This window comes from Heliangelus exortis, chromosome 30 (assembly GCF_036169615.1).
Source record: "Heliangelus exortis chromosome 30, bHelExo1.hap1, whole genome shotgun sequence".
Lineage (NCBI taxonomy): Eukaryota > Metazoa > Chordata > Aves > Apodiformes > Trochilidae > Heliangelus > Heliangelus exortis.
Window position 1 is genome coordinate 1,978,405 of NC_092451.1, and position 27,044 is coordinate 2,005,448.

General features: G+C 54.8%; 2 protein-coding genes across 2 annotated transcripts in view; one reads left to right on the forward strand and one right to left on the reverse strand.

The window, feature by feature from the left end:
• BRF2 (BRF2 general transcription factor IIIB subunit) overlaps positions 1 to 27,044 on the reverse strand; it is a 437,620-nt gene that overhangs the window by 326,401 nt on the left and 84,175 nt on the right. The window lies entirely within an intron of this gene.
• On the forward strand, positions 23,305 to 26,345 carry ZNF703 (zinc finger protein 703). Its single transcript, XM_071729039.1, has 2 exons — positions 23,305 to 23,688; positions 24,129 to 26,345. The coding sequence occupies exons 1-2, from the start codon at positions 23,476 to 23,478 to the stop codon at positions 25,506 to 25,508; spliced, it is 1,593 nt and encodes a 530-aa protein (XP_071585140.1). The 5' UTR covers positions 23,305 to 23,475; the 3' UTR covers positions 25,509 to 26,345.

A 27,044-nucleotide genomic window follows, 5' to 3' on the forward strand; every position in this document is an offset into this window, starting at 1 on the left:
GGAGACCTTTCTGGGAGACCAGAGGGACCAGGACACCTCATACCTCCCAGGGTGTCAGTCCTGAGGAGGGGGAGCTAGAAACTTCCCCTTTGGGCATTTTCTGTAATTGTTTGTAAGGGCATCAGTTGAGCAGGGCATGATTAAATTCCCAAGTGAGCAACCAGGGAGATAATTAACTTTGGGAACAACTTATCTGGGAGAGGGAGTATCCATCACCCAAGCAATCCCCTGCTGCAGGTTCCTGGAGGTCACCCTGCAGCCAGACTGGGGGGAAATATCCTCCTGGGACTGGAAAACACTGATTTCCCTGAATCCAAAAATAATCCACAGGAATACTCCTGCCCCCAACCTGCAACACAAGCTCCATAATGTGCTGTCAGCCTGCCCAGGCCTGGGGACAACAGGGTCACCCCAAGCTTGCTCCCCTTCCAGCTCTCCCACCCTCCAAACATGCCTGATTTTTTTAATTATTATTTATTTTTCTTGGTTGAGTTTGAGTTTTCCCCTGCTTGAGGATTAAAAAAAAAAATCTCTCCCAGCACTAAGTCTTTACTGGCCACCCCATGGTGGTTTCTGCTGGGGGAAAAGGGGGGTTTGGCCCCAATCCTTTTGCCCTCCCTGCAGGGCTCCCTCTCTGGACACCCATTAGCTGGGGGAGCTGCTTTTCTTTGGGCTCCATGGCACAATCCCCAGGAGATTTATGGCCTGGGTGCCTTTGATGTGGGCCCCTGATAAGCATCAGGAATATTTGGGTTTCATGACAATGTCAGCCAGTGCCTCTGACCCAAGGGGGGGTTGGGGAGGAGGTTTATGGGCAGTGATGTTTCCTGCAGCTATTGAGCTGGCTTGCCACATTCCTAGGGCAGGACAGCCCTTAAAAAGAAAATCATAAAACCCCCTCTTTCTAAACAGAGGGAAGCTTCTCCTTTAAGGCAGAGGATCAGGGGGTAAAGAGGGGGGGTGGGGAATATTTCCATTTCAATCAGGGGCATCTCTGGAACAAGCCCAGAGCCAGGGCTGTGCAGGAGTTGTCAGGGGATTAGCTGAGGAAAAGAGGGAGTGCAGGATTTTTTTTTCCCCTTCACACTCATTTGGCTTTTTATTCCCAATGAGGCTGGTGGTGTCGGGTGAGGAGGAGGAGGGTAATGAAAACCAGAAGGGATCTGAGGCTGGGGGCAGGGGAAAAGGTGCTGGAGGAGCCCTGGAGTGCATGGAGCAGCCCAAACATCCTTCCTGGAGTAGGCAATGAGCATCCTTGGTGCTGGGGTGGTCCAGAACAAGCTGCATGGCAAAGCTCTTCTTCTCCCCTCCCTGATTCACTGGGAGGGAGGAAAAAAGCTCCACCTCGAGCATATGAAGCCCAGGGATGGGGTTCCCTGGTGCCCCCCCCTCCCCAGCTGCAGCCTCTGCTCACTGTCAGCTGCTTCCTGCCTGATTTATTTGAGGTTTGCTCTCCAATCTGTAAGGCAAAACCACGGAGCACATTTCTTCCTCCTTGTCATTGAAGAGCACACCTGGGATAAACAGTTATGGGGGAAAAAAAGAAAAAAAAAAAGAAAAAAAACCAACCCTCATGCCATGACAGCCCAGGGCTGGGTGCCCATCCAAGAGGCAGGAAATGGGGTTCCTGGAGGGTCAGGCCTCCCAGGCTGAGCTGCAGTTTTCCCAAAGTCTTTTGGGGTGCATTTTTGGGGGCAGCAAAAGGGGTCCCTTCCTCAACCACCCCTGCTAAGGGAGCAGCACAACCTCATCCCATCCAAAAAGGGATCAGCTCCATCCTGGGATCAACAGTTATGGGGGAAAAAAATAAAGAAAAAAAACCAAACCAACCCTCATGTCACGACAGCCCAGGGCTGGGTGCCCATCCAAGAGGCAGGAAAAGGGGTTCCTGGAGGGTCAGGCCTCCCAAGCTGAGCTGCAGTTTTCCCAAAGGCTTTTGGGGTTCATTTTTAGGGGCAGCAAAAGGGGTCCCTTCCTCAGCCACCCCTGCACAACCTCATCCCATCCAAAAAAGGGATCAGCTCCATCCTGGGGGTGCTGGTGGCTCCATCCCTCCATCCCTTACTCTTCCAGAACCTCCCTCCCTGATGATTTTCTTCTCATTTCCAGCCTCAATGTTTCTCATGGCTAATTTATCCCCTTTTGTCCTTGTGCCAACATTGTCCTTTAAGTGAAACTGTCCTGGTGCTTCCCCCCTCTGTGTTTATAAAGAGGAATCAGTTTTCCTTCTCAGCCTCTGCTCTCAAGGATAAACAACCTGAACTGGGCTGGTTTTTGGTTGCTCTCCTGCTCTCCTGCCCCCCTTGGCCAGACCTCAGCCCCATCTCCCCCAGGACCTCCAGCAGGAAAAAGGGGGAATTTTAGGGGATGGGGATGAGGACCCCCAGGAAGGGCTCTGAGCTGCTTCCTGCCAGCACCAGGGTGAAGATCCAACCAAACTGGGGATGGGACACCCCGTGCTTGGAGCAGGAGAAGTTTCCCAGCACCCCCAGCAAGCAGCAGGGCAGGACAAACTGGTTTGATGGGTGGTGTGGAAAAGCAAAAGGGAAGGAAAGTCCCAGCCTGGAGCTGCTCCTCCTGGGAAGAATCAAGTGGTGTTGGGGTGATCACCAGCTGTTGTTTGCTGTCCCCACCAACAGCACTCTCTGCAGGGTTGTTTTTTAGGGTTTTCTGTGCCCCAGGAATGGGATGAGGAAGGAGCAGAACCCCCAGCCCAGCCTCCTTCTACCTCGGTCCATATTTCACAGCAGAGCAGATCCCCATCGGCCGTGGCACCACGGAGAACTCGAAGCAATTTTAAATGAACTTTCAAGATGATGAACAAAGAGCCCTTGTCCACGTTATACAGCGAATAAATCACACCAAAATGATAGTTGTAATTCCCAAAAGTACACAGAGAATTGATTTCCCCATGACATTTATCATGATAAACCGGTGCAGCAGCATCCAGGCACATCTTAAGTTGCAGCTGGTTGACTCCCTCCCATTTATCTCCTGTCCCATCTTGGCTGGTCACATTTGCACAGTTGCCCAAGTGATTATTGCTCCTAAGGACAACAGTCCTGGGCTTGGTTGCAGCTCACCCTGCTCAGAGGCTGGGGCTGGGTTTGCCTCTCACCCCACGCTGACTCAAGCCCAGGGTGACAGGGTGCTTTGGAGCCCTGGAAAACATTCCTGGGTGGACATGAATCGGAGATCAAAGGGTTGGTGGAGTCTCTGAGTTGCTTTAATCCACCTTCCAGGCCCAGGCTCTGGAAAAAACCACCCAGGACAACGCACCTGGAGCAGTTGAGCCTGGGGTGAGGAGCCAGGAGGGTCCCATTCTGCCACGGAGCAGGGCTCTGCTTTCCAGAAATCCCCCGGCCTGCTGCACCCGAGGCACTTCTGCTGTGCAACAGCTTTGGTTTGGGTTTGCCTCTTGCCCAGGAACACCCCCAACAGCTGCTCTGCTGGGCTGGGATGAACAGGGAGCATCCTCGGCCACCCCAAGCATCCCACAGAAGAGCCGGAGATGCAGCTGAGCTTCTCAGCAAACCCCCAAATCCCCCAAAACTGAGGCCAGCTCCATGAAAACAGCACTGCTTCCAGTCCCCACCGGGATCTGTGGAGCTCCCTGTATCCATCTCCCTCTGGCAGCTCCTCGCCAGCCTCTCCCCCCCCTCCTCTCCTGCGTTTGTCTTGCTGCTGCAGCAGCAGAAATGTATTGGCTTTGCAGTTAGTGATTACACGTCATCACATCCCCAATTTATAACCCCAGACCCCAAAGAACAGATGTAATAAAGCCAGGCCAGGAAACAGCAATGTTATAAACCAGAGCAGGCAGCTCCCAGGCCTTTCCATGCGCTCAGGAAAGAAAATATTACAGACAGTGCTTTGGGGAGGGGAGGGGAGGAAGGGGCTCTGGGGATGGGGGCAGTGGGTCTGCATCCCACCAAGATGGGGTTGGGGAGGGGGGGGGATTGGGGGTGTTTGGGCCTCAAGATGTTGCCTGGGGGGCTGCAGCCTGGGTGGGGGGTGCAGCAGTTGGTTGGGGGGTAAGGTGGGGGGCATTCCACAAACCACGGGGGGTTCTCCCAGAGCTGGGCCCAGAGTTGGGGTTTCCTTTGTCTTAGTCCTTCACAGAGCCCTTGGCTCCCGGGAAAGAAGAGGGGAGGGGGGGTCTGTTATCTCCAAGTGCTTTGGTTCTCCCTCCCCTTCCCGTGAAAGCCCCCTAAGCCCTGAGCTGTTGCGTCAGGAGACTCCCTCCAAAGAAGCCTTACCCAAAGCAATCTTTTCTCTTCTATTATTCATGGGCCAGGGAGACAAAACCTGGCAGCGGGACGGGCTCAGCACCGGCAGAGATAGCGGCAGCCCCGGCCCGATAGCAGCGCGGCGCTGGGGGCTGATAAAGCTGCAGCAGGAGGGGGGTCCCGGGGCTCCCACTCCCCCAGCAGCCGCGGAGAAGCCAGCTCATTATCGTTGTTTTTTTTTTGTTTAATAACCCAATGTAATAAAATGCACCTCTGGAGGGGTTCTGCCCAGATAAAAGGAACGTAAGTCGGAGATAAAAAGAGTTTTGAATTTAGCTCCCCCTCAAAATAAAAGGTGGGAGAGAACTCGGTGTTCCCCCGGTGACCTTGGACGCATCGGGATAGGAGGGAGAGGGGTGGGAGGGGGTTCCCAGATGGAAGGACCCCCAGGGTATGCTGAGGAACAGCGGGGTCCCGAGGTACAGGGTTGGCAAGAGCCCAAACCAGTATCATACAAGGGGATGCGAATTCCCAACAGGAGCAGAGCCAGGGCTTGGAGAAAGGGGTGGGGAAAGCCCGGGTGCCCCAAAACCGGGTGTCCCGATCTCCCTGGAGCCCTGGGGACATCCAGGGACTCAAATACAGAGCCCGGCAGTTTGCTGCAGGCTGCCCTTGGAGGGAAAAAAAAAAAGGGAAACGGGAGTGAGCAACAGGAAAACGGCTGCTCCCGGCCTGTGTGTGTAGTTCAGAGACTGATGTTATGCAAATCGGTTACTTTCAGAAGCTAATCACTGGGAAAGGTCAAAATTCACCTTCAATCGGACCAAACCAAAAAGCTAATTAGAGGCCTTTTGTGTGCCGAAATGAGGCCGGAGAATTCCCCTGCTCCCAAGGGTGGGAGATGCTCCGAGGGGCTTCTGGTTTTGGGTTATTTCTTCCGAGAGGTATTTGCTGCTGAAACCCCTCGCCGGGGGGGTGGAAACAGACACAGAGGCCACCCCGACCCCGAGGCCTGGGTTAGGGTGACATCAAAATGCCACCGGGCCCAAGCATCCTGTGCTCAGCCCTGGGGAGGCCACAGCTTGAGTCCTGTGTCCAGTTCTGGGCCCCTGAGCTCAGGAAGGAGATTGAGGTGCTGGAGCAGGTCCAGAGAAGAGCAAGGAGGATCCCTGTGAAGGGATCCAGCAGAATTCCTGTGAGGAAGGGCTGAGGGAGCTGGGGGTGTTGAGGCTGGAGAAGAGGAGGCTCAGGGGAGACCTCATCACTCTCTCCAACTCCCTGAAAGGAGGTTGGAGCCAGGGGGGGGTTGGGCTCTTTTCCCAGGCAACTCTCAGCAAGACAAGAGGGCACAAGAGGTCTCAAGTTGTGCCAGGGGAGGTTTAGGTTGGGCATTAGGAAGAATTTCTTTCTGGAGAGGGTGCTCAGGCATTGGAATGGGCTGCCCAGGGAAGGGGTGGATTCTCCATCCCTGGAGATATTTCAAAAGAGCCTGGATGTGGCACTCAGTGCCATGGGCTGGGAACCACGGGGGGAGTGGAGCAAGGGTTGGGCTTGATGAGCTCTGAGGTCCCTTCCAACCCAGCCCATTCTATGATTCTATGATCCCACTGCAAAAGGGGGACAGGATCCCTGGGGGATGGTGGGCAAAGGGGTTTCAGGAATTTCCCTGAGGGTTTTGGTTGCTTTTCCTCCCAGGTTTGGCCAGGGAAGTTTTTTGTGATGCCTTGACTCCTACAAGCAGTTAAAGTCCTGATTTGGAAGAAAGAAAAGGTTTCATGAAGCTAAAGGGAAATATGGGAAAGCTCTTCCCTGTGCTGCATGGATAGAACAACCCCAAATTTCCAAAAGCCCTGGAGATATTTCAAAAGAGCCTGGATGTGGCACCCAGTGCCATGGGCTGGGAACCACGGGGGGAGTGGAGCAAGGGTTGGACTTGATGAGCTCTGAGGTCCCTTCCAGCCCAGCCCATTCTAGGATCCTATGATCCTTTCGTGGGAGCTGGAGCAGGATGCAGGGAGCCAACCCAGGAGGAGGGGAGGGGGACAACAATGCTCTGTCCCCTCTCTGGTGCCAGCAAGGCCCATGGGTGAGGGGCTCTGAGGTGCTCAGCCCCCTCTGTCAGCCTCCTCAGAGCCCATTTTGCTGCTTCCCCAGGAGCAGCCCCCGGGCTCAGCCCGGCTGTCAGCGGCACCGTCACTCCAGCTGGGCCGGAGAGCTGGGTTCCTGTTGCCAAGATATGGATTTGGTTTTAATAACAGTTAGTGCAAACATTGTAAATTTACTGCTGCTAGAGAGAGTTTTTGAAAACGTCCAAGCCCAGCTATAATTTTTCAATAGCACCAGCTGGTTGTGCTCGGCTCATACCTGACACGCTGCTTTGAAATAGCAATCACTGTATTTATAAGAAGGGAAGGACTCATAAATATGTCAGGAGTGGAATATACAACGCCATATTTCACCATTTTCTATTTTAAAATTGTGAGTTATGGCTACAGAAATGTGGTCCCATTAAAGGTGATATGATGTATTTTGTGTCTTGTTCAGGAGCCCATCCATCACGGAGACAATAAAGAAAACCGCACTTACTTTTTTTTTTTTCTTTTTTTTTTTTTTTTCCCTGTCGTCTGTAATTTATGATGCCCAAAAAGCTGTAACCTTTTGGCAGGCTTTGCAGAAACTGCTGCACTGTTAGCAACTAAATAACCTTTTATAAGGTTTTAAATGTGTTGCTACAGTCTCAATGCACTTGCTGTATCGATCCAGAAGATCCTGCAAAAAAAATAAAAAATAAAAAAAAAAAAAGGGGGGGGGGGGGAGGAACATGATCTATAACGGGATCAATAACAGTATATAGATTGTTGAAAGATGCTTCTAATGATTTTTGCCAGCCATCATCTTTCAGTGTGATGCTCCCCATCTTTTAGGCTCCAGTCTTTGCTCAAATTAATTAACCTTGCTCAGCCTCTGGTTGTGCCCAGGCTGCAGGCAGAGCCCTCAGCACTGCAGCTTCCAGGTTGTGGGGTGGGTGGTAAATGGCAGCAATGGGTGGGTGGGGGGACCCCAGAAGGGAGCAGCACCCCAAAACCAACATGAAACCCGGGGTGCAGCTGGGAAGGGTGGGAAGAGACTGGGTGTGAAGGAGCAGCCTGCCCTCCACCTGCCTCCAGCATCCTGACCCTGCTTTAGGGAAAAATATGATTTTTTTCTCATTGCCAAGGCACTGGGCCCTCAGCTGAGCCACGGGACATCCTCCTTTGGGCTTTAGGCCCCACAAAATGCCCCCAAAACCTGATGCCCCCCCACCTCACAACCTCCCCTAGGACATGGGGCCTGCTGGGCTTGGTGGGTTCACTCCATGGGATTTAATCATTAACCCACGGCCCCGGGTTTTAAAGTGCTGAGTGAAAAGCAATTACAAGGCAGAAGTCTCCGTGTTCTCAGGGCTATTTAATCAGAAATAAAAGCAAAGGGCAGGAGGCAGGAGCTGCATGGCCAGGCAGGGAGCTGCTGCCATCAAGCCCAGCCCAGCTCAGCCCCTCCTGCCTGGCTTCTCCTCTTTTCCAGTTATGTTTCCCCCCCCCCCTCTCCCCAAATCAACCACCAAATCATTATTAACATTATAAATAAAAGGAGAGGGCAAGTTATTAAATGTAAAATATGTGGAGTCCTCCTCGAACTCGCTGCGTAGTTCATAAATATGATGGCTTAATTTCATCTGTAATCCAAAGGGCTGATGAAGCATTACACAGCTCTCTGTTAATTGAAGTTGTTAACAAAGCTGAAGAGAGAGATTATTATGTATAGACTTTTATCCTTCAGGGGTATCATCATAACAGATCATAAATGGAAATGAATTCATCTCTCCCACATGCCATGGAGGGCTCCTTGCATGTTGCTTAGTGCCAGGCTGGTGGCAGCACAGGGAGGGGATGCAGGATGGATCCCCCCATCCCCAACCTCTCCTGCAACCCCCCCAACCCCTCCCAGCACCTTCAGGAGGAGCTTCCCAGAGTTCAGAGTCCAGCCACCGGCCTGCAAAGCCTCCAGCTGTGATGTGTGATCATTGCCATGGGCTGGGCCAGGCGATGGAGCAGGGAGGATGGAAAATCCATTCCCTCCACTGATCTATCCCGGCCGAAGGATCCTCGGCGTTCAGCTCAGGGAATTTACTGCAGGGCATGGGGTTGAGTTGCTGGGAGGACACCCAGGGCCAGCTGGATTTCTCTGCTCGGCAGACAAAGGGTCGTTACCAGCTCAGCCCAGAGTGCCCGTGTTCCCTGCACGGTTTTTGAGCTCATCATTGCTGGGCTCCTGGGTTGGTTGGTTGGTGGAAAAGTGGCTGCCTGGAGTGGGAAGCTCCATGGGAAGGGGTTTACCCTTTCCTTTTCCCCTTACCTTTTCCTTTTCCCCTTACCTTTTCCTTTTCCCTTACCTTTTCCTTTTCCCCTTACCTTTTCCTTTTCCCCTAACCCTTTCCTTTTCCCCTTACCTTTTCCTTTTCCCCTTACCTTTTCCTTTTCCCCTCACCCTTTCTCCTTTACCCTTTCTTTCAAGGGTTGGACTTGATGATCTCTGAGGTCCCTTCCAACCCAGCCAGAATCTACGATTCTATGATTCCTCTGCCCTTCCATGGTCTCCCCATCCCTCCCCTGGCTCCTGCAGAGCCCCAGCAAATGCTCCCCCAGCACCAAGGGCCACCCCAGCCCCCCAGCTCACCCCCCACCCCCTTGCTGAGGACAGCCAGCCCAGGCTGGATGTGAGCTGTGCTGCTTCCAGGTGGAGCTGGGAAAGCACACAATGCCCTTTGCTTCGCCTGGATCCCATCAGCTTTTTCCATCCAGCACATTATCCAGGAAATTCTCGTCTCTACCTTTGAGGAGTTGCTGTGATTATCTGGAACGCGTTACTCGCACACAGCAAATGCAAATTAATGTAGTCTTCACATTTCGCCGTGGCAGTGAAGGGGAATGTTGACATCAGCCTGAAAGTAGAATTAACTTTTGCATTATGTGGTGTGAGAGCGAGGTGTTGAAACCCGCGGCCGAGACTTTCCAAGTTCCAGTAAAGAACAGTCCTGGCAGAGCTGCAAAAACCACGGCAGCCTTTCCAAAAAACAGAGGTTCGCTGAGTGCTCTCTCTGTTCCAAGCTGGATTATTGCTTCGCCCGGGCTTTCAAACCCTGCCATTTTGTCTCGTTACCTCTGATGTGCTCCTGGGTTTCCTGCGAGCTCATCTCCTTCAGAAGGGAGACTTCCAGCGCTCTCAGGCTCTGCTTCTCCCCGATAAAGAGCGGGGTCGTTCCCATCCCTCCCCCTCCCCCCCCCCCCACTGCCTCCTTTCATCGCAGCCTCCGGATCCCTTTGAACCGGAGCAACCCAGGACTGGAGGGACCGATCCTGCGGGGGCCCTGCCAGCTCCTCGCCAGCCAGAACTCCGTGTTAACACCTTGTTCTGGGCGGTACCGGATCCCCTTCCATCAGGCTGGATGAAGGGGTCGAGGCTCAGCGCTGGCTCCATCCCCTCGGAGCTGCGGGGACATCCATCCCCCCCAAACCCCACGGACAGCGCAAAACCCGGCGTGGAGCATCCGCCCTCCCTCCCCCGCCACGCACATCCCCCAAGCGGGGGCACCCCCGCACCCCACGGGGGGGCAGCTGTAGCTGCGGGATTTGGGTTAACCCTTCGCCTGCCGCCGCTCTCCGTGCCCAGGAGGCGGAGGTTGCTTGCTCAGCAGCATCCCAACCCACGGGGGGAGCATCCTGCTCCATCCAGCGCCAACCGGGTCGGGATGGCAGCCGCATCCTGCTCCATCCAGCACCAACCGGGTCGGGATGGCAGCCCCATCACCTCCTGCTGCTCCTCTGCCCCCGAAGTGACCCTGTGGTGCAGCAGGGCCGGGATTTGTCCCTGTGCCGGGCAGCAGGCAGGGGCTTTGCTGGTGGTGGCTGCCCGGAAGGAGCAGGGGGGACGGAGAGAAAGGAGTGGGAAGAGTTTGGAAAAGGATCCCTGGACGTGCCTGCGTGCACGGGGCCGGCCCCGGCTGCAGGCTGGGCTGGGAAACCGCTTTCTGACTAAAGACTTCGGTTTCGGAGCTGTAAAGGGCAGAGTGGGGCATGTGAGAGCCCAGAGCAGAGGCGAGGGGGACCCAGAGCAGAGGCGAGGGGGACCCAGAGCAGAGGCGAGGGGGACCCAGAGCAGAGGCGAGGGGGACCCAGAGCAGAGGCGAGGGGGACCCAGAGCAGAGGCGAGGGGGACCCAGAGCAGAGGCGAGGGGGACCCAGAGCAGAGGCGAGGGGGACCCAGAGCAGAGGCGAGGGGGACCCAGAGCACCCACGCGAGACGGGGGAGATGCGGGGACAGCTCGGGCTGCCCTGGGGGGGCTCGTTGTGGCCTTTCGAGGGGGCAGCATCCCCTGCCTGGCTGAGCCATCCTTGGGGCCGAGCAGGAGGTAAATGAGGAAGAGGAGAAAACAACTGATACCAGCAGCCAGTGAAGGAAGTGTAGGAGCATTATGTAAAATATTAAATTTAATGCTATTCCACTTTCCATCTCAGTTATTAAATTAACTGAGTACTATGCTTGCACTTAAAAGATCCCTGTCATATTTTATGCACGCGATGATCTCAGAGTAATTCGTGTTAGAAATATGTCACGTTAAATTACAGAGACCAATAAACCCTGCTCCAACTCGGCAATGAGCAGATGTGGGAGATAAACCCCTCAGGGCCAGACACCCCCCCAAAACCCTCCCCAAATCCTGCACCCCCAACTCTACTCCCCACGCCCAACACCCCCTGCTTGGGAGCAGCAGGTGACAGCCGGGATTGTCCTTGTCCCCTCCCCATCAGCATCCCCAGCCGGGTGGGAGGGCAGGCAGGGTGCTGCTTGTCCTCCGGGCCCAGTGGGTGTTGCTTGACGTGCGTGGGAGAGCGGAGGGCTGCGGGCAGGCAGGGTGCGGGGTGATGGCCGTCCCCGCCGAGGCGATACCGTTATCGGCGCAAAGGTTCGGTGTCGCCCGTATCAAACGTGGTGCTGCGAGTCTGTCTCCTATTTCGTGGCACCTCTGCTCCCACCCCCACCCCGGCTTCCCCCCCTCCTCCTGCGGGTGGGTGCGCTGGAGGCTGCCGAGCTGGAAGTGCATCTTTTGGGGAGCATCCCCGGCACAGGGGTGACCCCAAGCCCGGTCTGGTTGGGGCTGCAGCGACCCCCGTGACTTGCAACTGGGGGAAACTGAGGCAGGGAGGTCAGCCCTCGGGTGCACCGCACACACCAGTGCAACGCTGCCCCCCCCCCCCAGACCCCAAACACGAGTCGGGGGGGAGCGGGCGGGCAGCACGGAAGCCCAGCTGGCCACACTCGCCAAGGGGCTTCCTGGGAGTCACTGCCCGTCCTCGGCACAAGGCAGGGCAGCCCCGGGCTGACAGCTCCGAGCCGGGAATCACAGAATCACAGAATGGGCTGGGTTGGAAGGGACCTCAGAGCTCCTCAAGTCCAACCCTTGCTCCACTCCCCCCGTGGTTCCCAGCCCATGGCACTGAGTGCCACATCCAGGCTCTTTTGAAATATCTCCAGGGATGGAGAATCCACCCCTTCCCTGGGCAGCCCATTCCAATGCCTGAGCACCCTCTCCACAAAGAAATTCTTTCTAATGTCCAACCTAAACCTCCCCTGGCACAACTTGAGACCTCTTGTGCCCTCTTGTCTTGCTGAGAGTTGCCTGGGAAAAGAGCCCAACCCCCCCCTGGCTCCAACCTCCTTTCAGGGAGTTGGAGAGAGTGATGAGGTCTCCCCTGAGCCTCCTCTTCTCCAGCCTCAACACCCCCAGCTCCCTCAGCCTGTCCTCACAGGATCTGTGCTCCAGTCCCTTCACCAGCCCAGTTGCCCTGCAGAGAGTCAGCCAAAGCTGCATTCCGAGGCGCCAGGCTCGGCGGGAGAGGGAAAAATGCTAATTATAGTCCTGAGCTGAAAGGGGAGCGAGGGCTCTCCCAGCCCCAAGTCCTGGCTGTGGCCTCAGTCCCCAGCTGCCCAGGGGATGCTCTCCTGGTCCTGGATCCCAGGGCTGGAGCGGAGCCCTCCAGTGAGGTGGAAAAGCCCGGAGGGTTTGGGGAATGCCCAGTTCAGAGGGGGGGGACACGTTCTGTTTCACAGAGGGACATGGATGTGCTCGGGGGGGGGGGGTCCAGGGGTAGTGGTGGTGCAGACCACCCTAAGGCTCTGCTTTTGGGGGCAAAACCAGCACGTGGGGCTCACAGAGCCCTGAAGCAGGATGGGGGCACAAATCCCCTCCCCACACCCTGCCCTGAAGCCCCCCCGGGGCTTGTCCCACTCGCTGGCTTTGCTCCTGGCAGGGTCCTCATGTGATTCCCGATTCTGCTTTTCCTTTCTTAAAACAACCTCTGCCTCTGTGCGGGAATCACAAGCTCGGGATACCCCGGGGCTGCTCCCACCGCAGCACAGAGGGTTTTTTAAGCAAGTTTGCCTTCTGCTTCCCCTTGAATAGAGACGATTGTTCTGGGAGGGAACTGGGCCCAGTAGCCTCCCACCCACTGCTGGGCTCCAGCACCCTCCAGCCATGGTCCCTCTGGGAATTCCCTGGTGTCCCCGGGGATCACCGCTGCTCACCCAGCCCCAAAGAGCACCCAAGAGCTCAACGTGTTGGGCTCCTTTTAGTGTGAGAGTTCCCAAGAGGGTCCCCAAGCTCCATCCCTTCCCCGGGGGACCCTGTGACCTGCCCTGGGCAAAGTGGGGGTTGAACTGGGAGGGACTGGAATACCCCTTGGAGCCATCTCTGGAGCTGCACCCATCCCACCTCAGCATCCAGGCAGGTGCTGCCCGTCCTGGTGTGGCTCTGGGTGCTCAGCACCCATCAGCAGGGTGCCGAGTCCTCCACACCAGGCATCTGAGCAGCCCTGGTGCCACCAAGCAGCCAACGTTTGCCACGGCCACCGGGCATCAAAAAATTCTCCATGCCAGAACCCCTGAGCTCCGGAGGGGACCCCAACCCCAGGCCGGGCACCCCAATCCCAGGCCGGGCACCCTAATCCCAGGCCAAGCACCCCAATCCCAGGCCAAGCACCTCAACCCCAGGCCGGGCACCCCAACCCCAGGCCAAGCACCTCAACCCCAGGCCGAGCACCCCAACCCCAGGCCAAGCACCCTAATCCCAGGCCAAGCACCCCAACCCCAGGCCAAGCACCCTAATCCCAGGCCAAGCACCCCAATCCCAGGCCAAGCACCTCAACCCCAGGCCGGGCACCCCAACCCCAGGCCAAGCACCCTAATCCCAGGCCGAGCACCCCAATCCCAGGTCGAGCACCCTAATCCCAGGTCGGGCACCTCAACCCCAGGCCGGGCACCCCAATCCCAGGTCGGGCACCTCAACCCCAGGCCGGGCACCCCAATCCCAGGCCAAGCACCCCAATCCCAGGCCGGGCACCCCAACCCCAGGCCGGGAATCCCAATCCCAGGCCGGGCACCCCAATCCCAGGCCGAGCACCCCAACCCCAGGTCGAGCACCCTAATCCCAGGTCGGGCACCTCAACCCCAGGCCGGGAATCCCAATCCCAGGCCGAGCACCCCAACCCCAGGCCAAGCACCCCAACCCCAGGCCGAGCACCCCAATCCCAGGCCGGGCACCCCAATCCCAGGCCAAGCACCCCAATCCCAGGCCAGGCACCCCAACCCCAGGCCGGGCACCCCAACCCCAGGCCAAGCACCCCAATCCCAGGCCGGGCACCCCAATCCCAGGCCAAGCACCCCAATCCCAGGCCAGGCACCTCAACCCCAGGTCGGGCACCTCAACCCCAGGTCGGGCACCCCAATCCCAGGCCGGGCACCCCAGTCCCAGGCCGGGAATCCTAACCCCAAGCCAGGCATCCCAACCCCAAGCCGGGCACCTCAACCCCAGGCTGAGCACCCCAACCCCAGGCCAAGCACCCCAACCCCAAGCCAAGCACCCCAACCCCACGCCGGGCACCTCAACCCCAGGCCGGGCACCCCAACCCCAAGCCAAGCACCCCAATCCCAGGCCGGGAATCCCAACCCCAGGCCGAGCACCCCAATCCCAGGCCGGGCACCCTAATCCCAGGTCGGGCACCCCAATCCCAGGCTGAGCACCCCAATCCCAGGCCGAGCACCCCAATCCTAGGCCGGGCACCCCAATCCCAGGCCGAGCACCCCAACCCCAGGCCAAGCACCCCAACCCCAGGCCGAGCACCCCAATCCCAGGCCGGGCACCCCAATCCCAGGCCAAGCACCCCAATCCCAGGCCAGGCACCCCAACCCCAGGCCGGGCACCCCAACCCCAGGCCAAGCACCCCAATCCCAGGCCGGGCACCCCAATCCCAGGCCAAGCACCCTAATCCCAGGCCAAGCACCCCAACCCCAGGTCGGGCACCTCAACCCCAGGTCGGGCACCCCAATCCCAGGCCGGGCACCCCAGTCCCAGGCCGGGAATCCTAACCCCAAGCCAGGCATCCCAACCCCAAGCCGGGCACCTCAACCCCAGGCTGAGCACCCCAACCCCAGGCCAAGCACCCCAACCCCAAGCCAAGCACCCCAATCCCAGGCCAGGAATCCCAACCCCAGGCCGAGCACCCCAATCCCAGGCCGGGCACCCCAACCCCAGGCCGAGCACCCCAATCCCAGGCCGGGCACCCTAATCCCAGGCCGAGCACCCCAACCCCAGGCCGGGCACCCCAATCCCAGGCCGAGCACCCCAATCCCAGGCCGAGCACCCCAACCCCAGGCCGGGAATCCCAACCCCAGGCCGGGCACCCTAATCCCAGGCCGAGCACCCCAATCCCAGGCCGGGCACCCTAATCCCAGGTCAGGCACCCCAATCCCAGGCCGAGCACCCCAATCCTAGGCCGGGCACCCCAATCCCAGGCCGGGCACCTCAACCCCAGGCCGGGCACCCCAACCCCAAGCCAAGCACCCCAATCCCAGGTCGGGCACCCCAATCCCAGGCCAAGCACCCCAATCCCAGGCCGGGCACCCTAATCCCAGGCCGGGCACCTCAACCCCAGGCCGGGCACCCCAATCCCAGGCCGGGCACCTCAACCCCAGGCCGGGCACCCCAATCCCAGGCCGGGCACCTCAACCCCAGGCCAAGCACCCCAACCCCAGGCCGGGAATCCCAACCCCAGGCCGGGCACCCCAATCCCAGGCCGGGCACCCCAACCCCAGGCCGGGCACCCCAACCCCAAGCCGGGCACCTCAACCCCAAGCCGGGCACCCCAATCCCAGGCCGAGCACCCCAATCCCAGGTCGGGCACCCCAACCCCAGGCCGGGCACCCCAGGGCTCTCGGGGTGGGGGTGATGGGTGCGGGAGGAGATGCTGCGGGGTTGCTTTAATCCTGCTCCAGGTGGCTGCGATCCAGGGCAGGATTTACAGGGCCCTGACCCTGAGCTGTCACCGAGGAACAGGCAGATTAATGGGGTGGGCGGGTTCCTGCAATAATCGTTTGTTTGATGTGACAAGGCTGATAGGCGTTGATTTACTTACAGACTGATAGGCTTTTAATTGAGCACCTCCGTCCCCGTCACATCAAAGGCAGAGGGTGACAAGGGGCCCCTTTTTACCCAAACCTCCCGGTGACTGACAGATCCTGGATGCTAATTCTCCCCGGGAGGGGGTTCCCTCTTTTTCTCCTCTTCTTTGCTTTATTTTCGGTCTGTTTGTTTTTTTTTTTTTTATTTTTTGGGTTGGGGTATTTCGTGGGTTATTTTATTTTTTTCTGGATTTTTCCTTAGTTTCCCTTTTTTAATTTTTATTTTTATTTTTATTTATTTTTGTTTGGGGTTATTTTAATTTTTTCTAGATTTTTCCCTGGTTTAACTTTTTTTTTTTTTAATTTTTATTTTTGTTTGGGGTATTTCGTGGGTTATTTTTTTTTTTCTGGATTTTTCCTTAGTTTCCCTTTTTTTAATTTTAATTTTAATTTTTATTTTTATTTTTATTTTTATTTTTATTTTCATTTTTATTTTTATTTTTATTTTTGTTTTTGTTTGGGGTTATTTTAATTTTTTCTGGATTTTTCCCTGGTTTCACTTTTTTTTTTTTAATTTTTATTTTTATTTGGAGTATTTCGTGGGTTATTTTTTTTTTTCTGCATTTTTCCCTAGTTTCACTTTTTTTTTTAATTTTTTTTTTTTCGTTTGGGGCATTTCGTAGGTTATTTTAATTTTTTCCTGCATTTTTCCCTAGTTTCACTTTTTTTTTAATTTTTCTTTTCGTTTGGGGCATTTCGTAGGTTATTTTATTTTTTTCCTGCATTTTTCCCTAGTTTCTTTTTTTCTTAATTTTTATTTTCATTCGGGGCATTTCATGTGGTTATTTTTTTTTTTCTGGACTTTTCCTTAGTTTCACTTTTTTTTTTTAATTTTTATTTTTTTGGGGGGCATTTCTTGGGTCAGTTCATTTTTTCAGAACTTTTCCCTAGCTTCACCTTTTTTCTTATTTATTTTTTAACCATTATTTATTCCCCCAACTCTCCTCCCTCCCCCCTCCCCATCCCAAACCCAACCCCCCCTGCACGATCCCACCACGATTTTTTTTTTTTAATTCCAGCAATTTTGGGGTCCTTTTCCCTCCTCCCACTGCCACCCCCACTCCGTGTCCCCTCCCCACGCTGTCCCTGTCCCCTCCCTCCCCCCCCGGGGTGGGAACGGCCCAAAAAACCCTAAAAAAAGTTAAAAATCAGGTTTGGTTGAGGCGAGGTGAGTGGGGGGGGGGTCCCACGCGTGTTTTTTGCGCCAAAGGGAGGTGGGGAAGGAAAAGAAAAAAAAGTCCCCGAGTGGCTCAGGCGTTTTGTGAAAGTTTTGTGGGAAATTATGCTCCTTCCTACTGGGAAATTTAGGGAATTGGGGATAAATTTGGGGATAAATCAAGCTTTTTTCTCCAACCTGTGGTGCAGCCCTCACCGGAGCCTCTGGGCTGGATTATTTCTCTGTATTTATTTTTTAAAGGCTGATGTGGGGTTTTTTTTTTGGTTTTTTTTTGCTTTTTTAATTTTTTTTAGCCTCTAAACATAAATTATTTTTACTCTCTCAATGATTAAATCATTTTATTTCACATCGCAGCGGCCCCCCCAAAATAAATGTTTCTGAACACTGGAAAAATTTAAAAGAAAAAGAAAAAAAAAAAAACCCTCTGAGAACCCCTTTTGTCATTTGCAACCAATAAAAATGCCTATTGTTATGAAGGGCTCATAAATAATCTGATTTTTGGCACGCTTTCATACCATAGAGAAAATGAATAAATTAAACTTGATTTACAGCCTTTTTTTCATTTTTATTAGAGCTGCTCCAAATATTTTTATGTCAGGTACGTGCCAGATGAGCTGCACCAAATGGTTTGAGGCTCTGGTCCTTATATTATAGAAATTAAGTTGTTTAAATTTGCATAGTTTAATTAATTAATATAGGCCAAGAAAAAAAAGTAGAGCAGAGGTAAAAGTGATTTTTTAATTTTTTTTTTTTTTTTTTTGGGGGGGTCTCTGAGGACTAAATCCCCCCAAAGCAGGTGCCCTGGGCACCCCAGAGCCCCTTTTCCTTCTCAATCCCCAGTTTCACAGGTGGGGAAACTGAGGCACGGAAGTGCTGTTGAGGATGAGTGGCTCCTGGGGAGAAAAATCCCTCTCCAAACAGCCCTGGAAAGGTCAATACGTGGCTTGTAGCAGCAGAAAACTTGGAGATGAAAAAAAAAAAAAAAAAAAAGCCAAAAATAAAAATAAAAAATAAATTTAAAAAAATTTTTAAAATAAAAATATATATTTAAAAAAAAGCCAAAAATAAAAATAAAAAATAAATTAAAAAAAATTTAAAAATAAAAATATATATATAAAGGAAGCCAAAAATAAAAATAAAAAATAAATTAAAAATATTTAAAAATAAAAATATATATATATAAAAAAGAGCCAAAAATAAAAATAAAAAATAAATTAAAAAAAATTTAAAAATAAAAATATATATATTAAAAAAAAGCCAAAAATAAAAATAAAAAATAAATTAAAAAAATTTTAAAAATAAAAATACATATAAAAAAGCCAAAAATAAAAATAAAAAATAAATTAAAAAAATTTTAAAAATAAAAATATATATATATAAAAAAAGCCAAAAAAAAAAAATTAATAAAAAAATTAAAAAATAAATATATATACATAAAAAAAGCCAAAAATAAAATAAAAAATAAATTAAAAAAATTTAAAAATTAAAAAATATATATAAAAAAGCCAAAAATAAAAATAAAAAATTAATTTAAAAATTAATAAAAAAATTAATATATATATATATTAAAAAAGCCAAAAATAAAATAAAAAAAATTTAAAAAAATATCCCTAAGTAGAGAGGCTGTGACCTGCCCTCAGCCCTTTGCTGCCCTCCCAAGTGCTTTGCAACCTGTGGGCTCTTCTCCTCCCCCTTTATCCCAGTTTATCCCAGAGAATTTCACCCCAGGAAACAGCTTCATTACACCACGAGCAGGAAGACCCCGTGCTTTGTCACACAGAGAAAAAAAAACCAACCAAAAAAAAAAAACCAACCCAGCTGTTAGTCACACATCAAGGGAACAGGGCAGGAAAAAAAGAAACCTTCACCTTTTATTTTTCTTTTTTTTTTTTTTTTTTTTTTTTTCTTTTTCTTTTTTCTTTTTTTTTCTTTTTTTTTATTTTTCTTTTTTTTTTCTTTTTTTTCTTTTTTTTCTTTTTTTTTCTTTTTTTATTTTTCTTTTTCTTTCTTTTTTTTATTTTTCTTTTTTTTTCTTTTTTTTCTTTTTTTTTTCTTTTTTTTTTTTTTTTTTCTTTTTTTTTTTTTTTATTTTTCTTTTTTTTTTTTTTCTTTTTGCTTTAATGCTGATGCTGCTCTTTAATGTTAATCACCCAGTGAGCTGCCTGGCTCTGCCATAAGTAACCATCACCCAGAGAGGATCAGTTAATATCTGAGTTGTCTTCCTGCCTTTCCTGCTACATGATTGCTTTGGAAAGAAAGATTAATTCCAACTTTAAAAAAGAAAACACTGTTTTTATCATTGCCAGGAGTCTATATGGGTTTAAAAAAGAAAAAGCACTTGCTTGTCGTTTTACATCTTGCAATTTTGTCACTTGTTTTAAAACATGTCTCCTGTAATAAATAAGATCATTTTTATGCACTTGTTCTGCAGCTAAAAGCAAGGCCTGGGCTCAGGCAGGAGAGGTGGGATGAAAAAATGGGATCTGGACAGGGAAGGAGCTTTTCCAGAGCTCTGAAGGAGCAGCCAGGGAGGGGCTGTGGCTGCCACCAACTCATCCTGCTGGGACCCAGAGGAGACAGAATCCCAGAATGGGCTGGGTTGGAAGGGACCTCAGAGCTCATCAAGTCCAACCCTTGCTCCACTCCCCCCGTGGTTCCCAGCCCATGGCACTGAGTGCCACATCCAGGCTCTTTGGAAATATCTCCAGGGATGGAGAATCCACCCCTTCCCTGGGCAGCCCATTCCAATGGCTGAGCACCCTCTCCAGAAAGAAATTCTTTCTCATGTCCAACCTAAACCTCCCCTGGCACAACTTGAGACCTCTTGTGCCCTCTTGTCTTGCTGAGAGTTGCCTGGGAAAAGAGCCCAACCCCCCCCTGGCTCCAACCTCCTTTCAGGGAGTTGGAGAGAGTGATGAGGTCTCCCCTGAGCCTCCTCTTCTCCAGCCTCAACACCCCCAACTCTCTCAACCTGTTCCAGGCTCTCCCCACCCTCAAATTCAAGAATTTCTTCCCCATCTCCAACCTCAATCTCCCCTCTCCAAGTTTTAACCCATTTCCTTTCTCCTCTCACAGAATCCCAAACCATTTGGGTTGGAAAGGAGCTCTGGGATCATCAAGTCCAACCCTTGCTCCACTCCCCCCGTGGTTCCCAGCCCATGGCACTGAGTGCCACATCCAGGCTCTTTGGAAATATCTCCAGGGATGGAGAATCCACCCCTTCCCTGGGCAGCTCATTCCAATGGCTGAGCACCCTCTCTGGGAAGGATTTTTTCCTAATATCCAACCTAAACCTAAATCCAGCTCTGCCAGGGGAGCTTTAGGTTGGATATTAGGAAGAAATTCTTAATCCCATGGCCTCTTGTCTTGCTGAGAGTTGCCTGGGAAAAGGGCCCAACCCCCCCTGGCTCCAACCTCCTTTCAGGGAGTTGGAGAGAGTGATGAGGTCTCCCCTGAGCCTCCTCTTCTCCAGCCTCAACACCCCCAGCTCCCTCAGCCCTTCCTCACAGGAATTCTGCTGGATCCCTTCCCAGCCTCCTTGCTCTTCTCTGGACCTGCTCCAGCACCTCAAGCTCCTTCCTGAGCTGAGGGGCCCAGAACTGGACACAGGACTCAAGCTGTGGCCTCCCCAGGGCTGAGCACAGGGGCAGAATCCCTTCCCTGGACCTGCTGGCCACGCTGTTCCTGAGCCAGCCCAGGATGCCATTGGCCTTCTTGGCCACCTGGGCACACTGCTGCCTCCTCTTCAGCTTCCTGGCAATCCAGATGATGGACCCAAAGAGCAGCAGGGGCCTGGTGAGCAGCAATGCTGGGAAAAGCTCTACTTGGAAGGAGATTCTTGGCTCCCTGGCCCACAGGGACAGCTGACCTGGGCTGGGACCTTTTTGGGATGCAGCTGGGACCCACCAGGGCCACATCTCTTTGATGTCTGAGCAAACTTCCACTGGTGAGGAGGGACACGGGGCCCATGGAAAGGGGCAAGAGGCACCCTGGGCTGTATCACCCTGAGTGTTGGAGGACCTTAAAGAGAAGCACAATTCCACAATCCCCTCCTCTACAGGTGGGAAAATGCCAGGGGACATGGGTGCTCCTCCCATCCTTGGGAAAATCAAACCCCTCTAATAGCAGCCCAGGTGGGGCAAGGCCTGGTTGGAGAGCAAAAATACCATCAGCTGACTCTGCAAGTGCTGGCAGAGGCTTTCTGTCCTCTTTGGCTTCACTTTTATTCCAAATATTTTGCTTTTCATTCAGTGCCTGTGTTATTTTTATTTGGCAAGTGGTCTCGCTCCTTTTATTGGAACATCCCTCGTGGTGGGCACAAGCTCTGAGCAGAGGGTGCTTGGTTGTGGAGCAGAACTGAGCATGAAATGGGGAAGTTTGCTTTTCCCTCCCTCTGGTCACTGTTCTCCTGCATGAAAATCAGACCAAAATTCAGAGTGAAAAACATAACCAGAGGCACTGAGCAGGACCCATGCAGGCCCTTTGTTGAACTTTTAATCCAGATGAACCCAGAAATGGTCCAGAGCAGGTTCAGGGCTTCAAAAGGGTCCTGAGAGGAGGGAAGGAGGGACATAACCCCAATGGCATTGCTTCCTCCTGCCTTCCCTTCTCTCCAGCATCCCCCAGCCCTAGGAGCACAGGGACATCACTGCTGCTCCTCCTACCCACTTGTCCCACCGTGTTTCATCTGATTTTTTTTTTTTAAGCCCATGTTGTCGTTGGCAAAAAACTCGAGTGACTTTGAGGAAGGAATTTTTGTTTCCTTTCTTTTTGATTTTTTCCCCCCCCCCCCTTTCTATTTCCTCCTTCCTTGAATGGCTCCTTTGAAAGGCAGCACTGCTCCATCCGGATTGAATCCATCTTGTGGTCAGCTTCTTCAGGAAGGGGAGGGTGGTGAGGGGAGAAAGAAGAAAAAAGCCTCACAAGGAGGGAAAATCGACAGGTCTGCCCAGGGGTGTGATGGATAGAGACTGGAGAAGTGGGACGAGTGTCAGGAAGAGCTGGGGCAGAGCTGGGGAAATCCAGCCAAGTTTTTTTTTTTCCCAGAACCCAGAGCAGATGAGGTTGGTGAGGAGCAGCCACATGGATGTAATAATAGCAACATTGTTGGAACAAGAAAAGCATCTGTCAGGAGTGAATATGATTAATTAGAGGTGTCTGTCTCTCTCCTCTTTGCCCTCTCTGGGGAGGCAGGAGGGACTGAAGCCCGAACCAGGTGGGGCTGTGCTGTGGCACTGCCTGGAGCAGAGACCCAGGGCAGTCAGTTCCTTCCCACCAGCTCCACTTCAAGAACTCACCCTGCAACCTGCCCTTGGCAACTGGGAATCCCTCAGCCAGAGGTCCCAAAGGAAACCAGGAGAAACCCACTTTTCCTTGCTTTTCTCCAGGCCAAATTTTTCTCTGCTCCTCCCTCATCACTCCCATCCCCATCCCATTGCACATCTCCCTCCCCCCGGGCCCCAGTTCTCCCAGCAGCTCCCAGTGGAAGCCTCAAGAGGCAGCAGAGTAGTTCCCCACCCCCAGATCCCCCCAGCCCCCATATGCTGGGCATTGCTCAGGGATGGATGCAAGGTGATAAATCTCCAAGATTTATCCATGTGCCTTTGGAAGGAGCTCAGAGGGACGGTGGTTTTCAGCCCCCTCTGCTGTGGAGCCCCTGATGGTTGTGACTGTAATTCAGAGACGGCTGGAAAAGGTAACTTGAAATGGGAAGTTAATTGCTGGGCACCTTAATTAGCTGTACAGCAGGCTGCGCTGTCACGGGCAAATTTTTAAGGCTCTCTAAACTAAAAAGTCTCGAGAGAAAGGAACATTGCAGGGATGTAAGGGAACTGCAGGACCCGGGGTGCAATCTGCCCCCTTTGTGTGTTGCAGGTGCCCGAGGACCCCCCCCCTGACGATGTAAAACCTTCAGTGAGTGCTTGGGCAGAAAACGCTCCCAAAATTATTTAAATGAGAAGTAAAAAGGTGTTTATGTGACCTGCCATGGCTCTTCAGGTCTGGGGGACGCTGCTGTCCCACCAGTCACCCCACGAGTTGGTACCGGGGCCAGCTGAGCCCTTCTGAGCTGTGACAGCGGTGCCAGGGACAACCGAACCGTTCCATACCGTGCCGTGCCAAGGTGCCGGCACCACCGAACCCTTCCCTTTCAGCAGATCCGTCCCGATCCTCCCCGATCCGCTGCGGAGAGGGCCGGGGGCGGCTCTCTCTGCCCCACGCGGCTGCGGGGGGCGGCCCCGGCGGTTCGCCCCCCCCACCGGCGGCTCTCCCCGCCCCGGGGGCCCGGCCGGGCTCGGATTGGTGCGCGGCGTCGGCCCCCTCGGAACGCGGCCGCCATCGGGGCTATTTGACGTGTCGGTGGGGCCGGGGAAGGGTTTCGTCTCGCCGGGGCCGCCGCCGCCGCCGCTCCGCCGCCCGCCCGGCCCGGCCCGGCCCGGCCCCGCGGAGCCCGGCGCCCCCCCTTACCCCCCCATCCCCCCCCCCCCCCCCTCCCCATCCCTTTCCCCCCTGCCCCAAATGAGCGGAGCCCCCGGCGGGCCCCGGCCGAGGACCCCTCCGAGCCGCGGAACCGCGGGCGCCCCGTCGCCCCGGCCGCCCCCCGCCGACCCGCTGCGCCAGGCCAGCCGGCTGCCCATCCGCGTCCTGAAGATGCTCAGCGCCCACGGCGGCCACCTCCTGCACCCCGAGTACCTTCAGCCGCTCTCCTCCACGCCCGTCAGCCCCATCGAGGTCAGTATCCGGGGGCCGCCCTGGGGTTCCCCCCGTTCCTGCCGCTGCCTTCGGCCGGGTTCGTCCCCATCCGCCGCTCCCGGCTCCTCCCGGTCGGGCTCATCCCGATCCGCCGCCGCTGCTCTCGGCTCTTCCCTGCTCGGTGCTCCCTGCTTCTCCCGGCCGGGTTCTTCCCTGCCCGGTTCTCCCGGCTCCCCCCGATCCTCTTTTTCCTTCCCTCCCACTCTGCCGCAGCAGCCGGGCTCCCCCCACCCCAGCCAGCCTCATCCCTTTGCCCGCTTTCCCCCATTTCCCGCACCTTGGCTGGGCGCCGGGCCCGGCCCCGCTGGCCCCGGGATTTTGGGGGTGGGATGGGGTGGGAGGTAGGGGGAGGATGGGCCGGGGGTGCCGTCGGGCTCTTCCCCCCTAACCGGCTCCGCTCCCCCCCCCATCCCCCGCAGCTGGACGCCAAGAAGAGCCCGCTGGCGCTGCTGGCCCAGACCTGCTCGCAGATCGGCAAACCCGACCCGCCGCCCTCCTCCAAGCTGAACGCCGTGGCCTCCGCCGGGCTTCCCGCCGCCGAGAAGGAGCCCGCCGCCCGGCCCGCCGCCCTGAAGCCCCCGGGCAGCGGGGACACACCGCCCGAGGACAAATCCAGCTTCAAGCCCTACTCGAAAGGCGGGGGGGAACCGCGCAAAGAGGGCGGCACGGACAAAGCCGGGTTTCGGGTGCCCAGCGCCGCCTGTCCCCCGTTCCCCCCGCACGCTGCCGCCTCGCCCGGCAGCTCCCGCGGTGCCTCCCCCCAGCACGCCGACCCTAAGGGCGTCGAGGAGAAGAAGGAGCCCGAGGTGGGCAAACCCAGCCCCGAGGGGACGGGCGGGGGGCTGGGACGCGGGGCGGCGGAGCCCGGGGCGCACGGCGAGCCCCCCTCGGGCCGAAAATCGGAACCGCCCGCCCTGCCGCCCGCCGGCCATGTGGCCCCCGTCTCGCCCTACAAGCCGGGTCACTCCGTCTTCCCTCTGCCGCCCTCCAGCATCGGTTACCACGGCTCCATCGTCGGCGCCTACGCGGGTTATCCGTCCCAGTTCGTGCCCGGCTTGGACCCCACCAAACCGGGGCTGGTGGGCAGCCAGTTACCGGCGGCTCTGGGCTTACCGGGCAAGCCACCCAGCTCCAGCCCGCTCACCGGGGCCTCGCCGCCCTCCTTCATGCAGGGATTATGCCGGGACCCGTATTGCCTGAGCTACCACAGCGCCTCTCACCTGGGCTCCAGCAACTGCTCCAGCTGTGTGCACGACCCCGGGAGCCTGAAGAGCGGATACCCCTTGGTGTACCCCACGCACCCCCTGCATTCGGTGCACACCACGCTCTCCTCCAGCGGCACCCCCAGCCTGCCCGCCCACCCCCTCTACACCTACGGCTTCATGCTGCAGAACGACCCCTTGCCCCACATATGCAACTGGGTTTCTGCCAGCGGACCCTGCGACAAGAGGTTTGCCACCTCGGAGGAGCTGCTCACCCACCTACGGACCCACACGGCCCTGCCGGGGGCGGAAAAACTCTTGGCGGGTTACCCTACCTCCGGGCTGAGCTCTGCAGCCTCCTGCCACCTCCACCTCCCGCCCGCCGCCCCCGGGAGCCCCAACACTTTACCGGCTTCCCTCTCCTTGAGGAGCCCACACACTTTGGGACTAAACAGGTACCACCCCTACGGCAAGAGCCACTTGCCCACGGCCGGCGCCCTGCCCGTGCCCTCCTTGCCGGCTGCCGGACCTTACTACTCCCCATATGCTCTCTACGGCCAAAGACTAACTTCAGCTTCTGCACTGGGATATCAGTAACCACAGCAGCCCCTTCCCCTGCTCCAGCCTCCTCCTCTTCCTCACCCCGGCCTCCCTTTTCCCCCCCCCCGTCCCCTCCCCGCTGTCCCCTTGGACTCTGTATTTATTTACTGTATGTTAGCTTAAAGCTGGGAATATAAGTGCATTAATACACCAATGAATCAATGGTATGCAAAAAGTCTGTGTCCAAAAAAAAAAAAAAAAAAAAGAAAAAGAAAAAAAAAAAAGAAAAAAAGAAAAAAAAAATCCTTTTCTTTGCAGGTGTGGGGATTTTGGTTTTCCCTTATGTTTCCTTTGAATTTTTTTTTTTTTTCCCTCCCCTTTCTTAATTTCCCCCTTGAGAAATTCTTGCATGACTCCTGACACACAAGGAAAAAAAAAAAACAAAACGTGTTTGCCTCCTCCCCCTCCGCATTTCTTGTTCTGGGATTCTCTTCTTTTTCATTTGTAAAGTTAACAGATATAATTTTTAAATTTTTTCCCCTTTTTTTTTTTTTTTTTTTTAATTTTTTTAAAATTTTTGTTTTTCGCTGTGGCGGGCCCGGGGGGGGGCGGTGGCCGGATGGGCTCAGCCCCTTCCTCCCCGACCCCCCCGAGTCCCACGCCGCGGCTCTGCCTCCGGCAGCCCCGCTCCCCGCCGCCGTGGGATGCGGGACCGTGCTCCCCCCACCCCCCCAAAGCCCCTCACCTCCCCCACACGTCTCGGGGCGGGGGGGACCGAAGAGCGGCGGCTGCAGCGGGCCGGACCGGAGCAGCGGGAGGGCGGCGAGCGTGGCGGGTGGATGAGCTGCGGCTTGGTAAGTCTGATTTTGTTAATAAATGACTCTTGGTTATATTCACCCTGTGGTGTCTTCTCTCGTCCCACCACCCCCCCCTCCTCCGGTGCCCGGACCTCCGTACCGGGCCGGCGGGACCCCAGCGCCATCTCGCGGCAGGTCCCGGTCCGGCGGGACCCGGTACCGATCGCGCAGCCCCGGGTATCGCTGCGTGGAAAGCTGGGGGGGAGCTGGTGGAGGAGAAAAGGGGCGTCCGGATACCTCTCCCCTTCCCCTCCCTGGTGTTTTTTCCTCGCGTGTGCGGTACCCGAGGGGTGAAGCGGGGGTGGGCGGTTTGCGGGTGCGCGGCGGCGGAGGGAAGGTTCGAGAAGGTGTCGGAGCTGAGATCGGTGCAAAGAGCCCCCCCTGTGCGTGTTTGTTCCCCGCGGGGAAGGGGTGGCATCCCCGCAGCCTGCAGGAGTGAAGTTTGGGGGACGGGCTTGCAATAAAAAGGGGGTCCCGGACCCGCTCTCGGGGTGTAGGAGTGGTTGGGAGGGGGCTCCAAGGTTTGCCCCCCATTGCCACCCCTCAACCTTCCCCTATTAATTTTTTCTTTCTCTGTGTTTGTGGGGAGGTGTTAATGGCTCTGGAATGGGTTCGGTTCATCCCTCCTGGCAGGGATTGGGAACTGCAGGGCAGGCAGGAGGGTAGCGACAGGTTGGGGGGTGGGGGACACCCCATACAGACACCCCGGGCCCCAAATTGGGGTTTTTTATCCCAG

Bases quoted from the DNA above. Each gene is read 5' to 3' on its own strand.
- ZNF703 (XM_071729039.1), top strand. From the start codon at position 23,476: ATGAGCGGAGCCCCCGGCGGGCCCCGGCCGAGGACCCCTCCGAGCCGC. The intron at 23,689-24,128 runs GTCAGTATCCGG...CATCCCCCGCAG, and splicing joins CGCCCGTCAGCCCCATCGAG to CTGGACGCCAAGAAGAGCCC.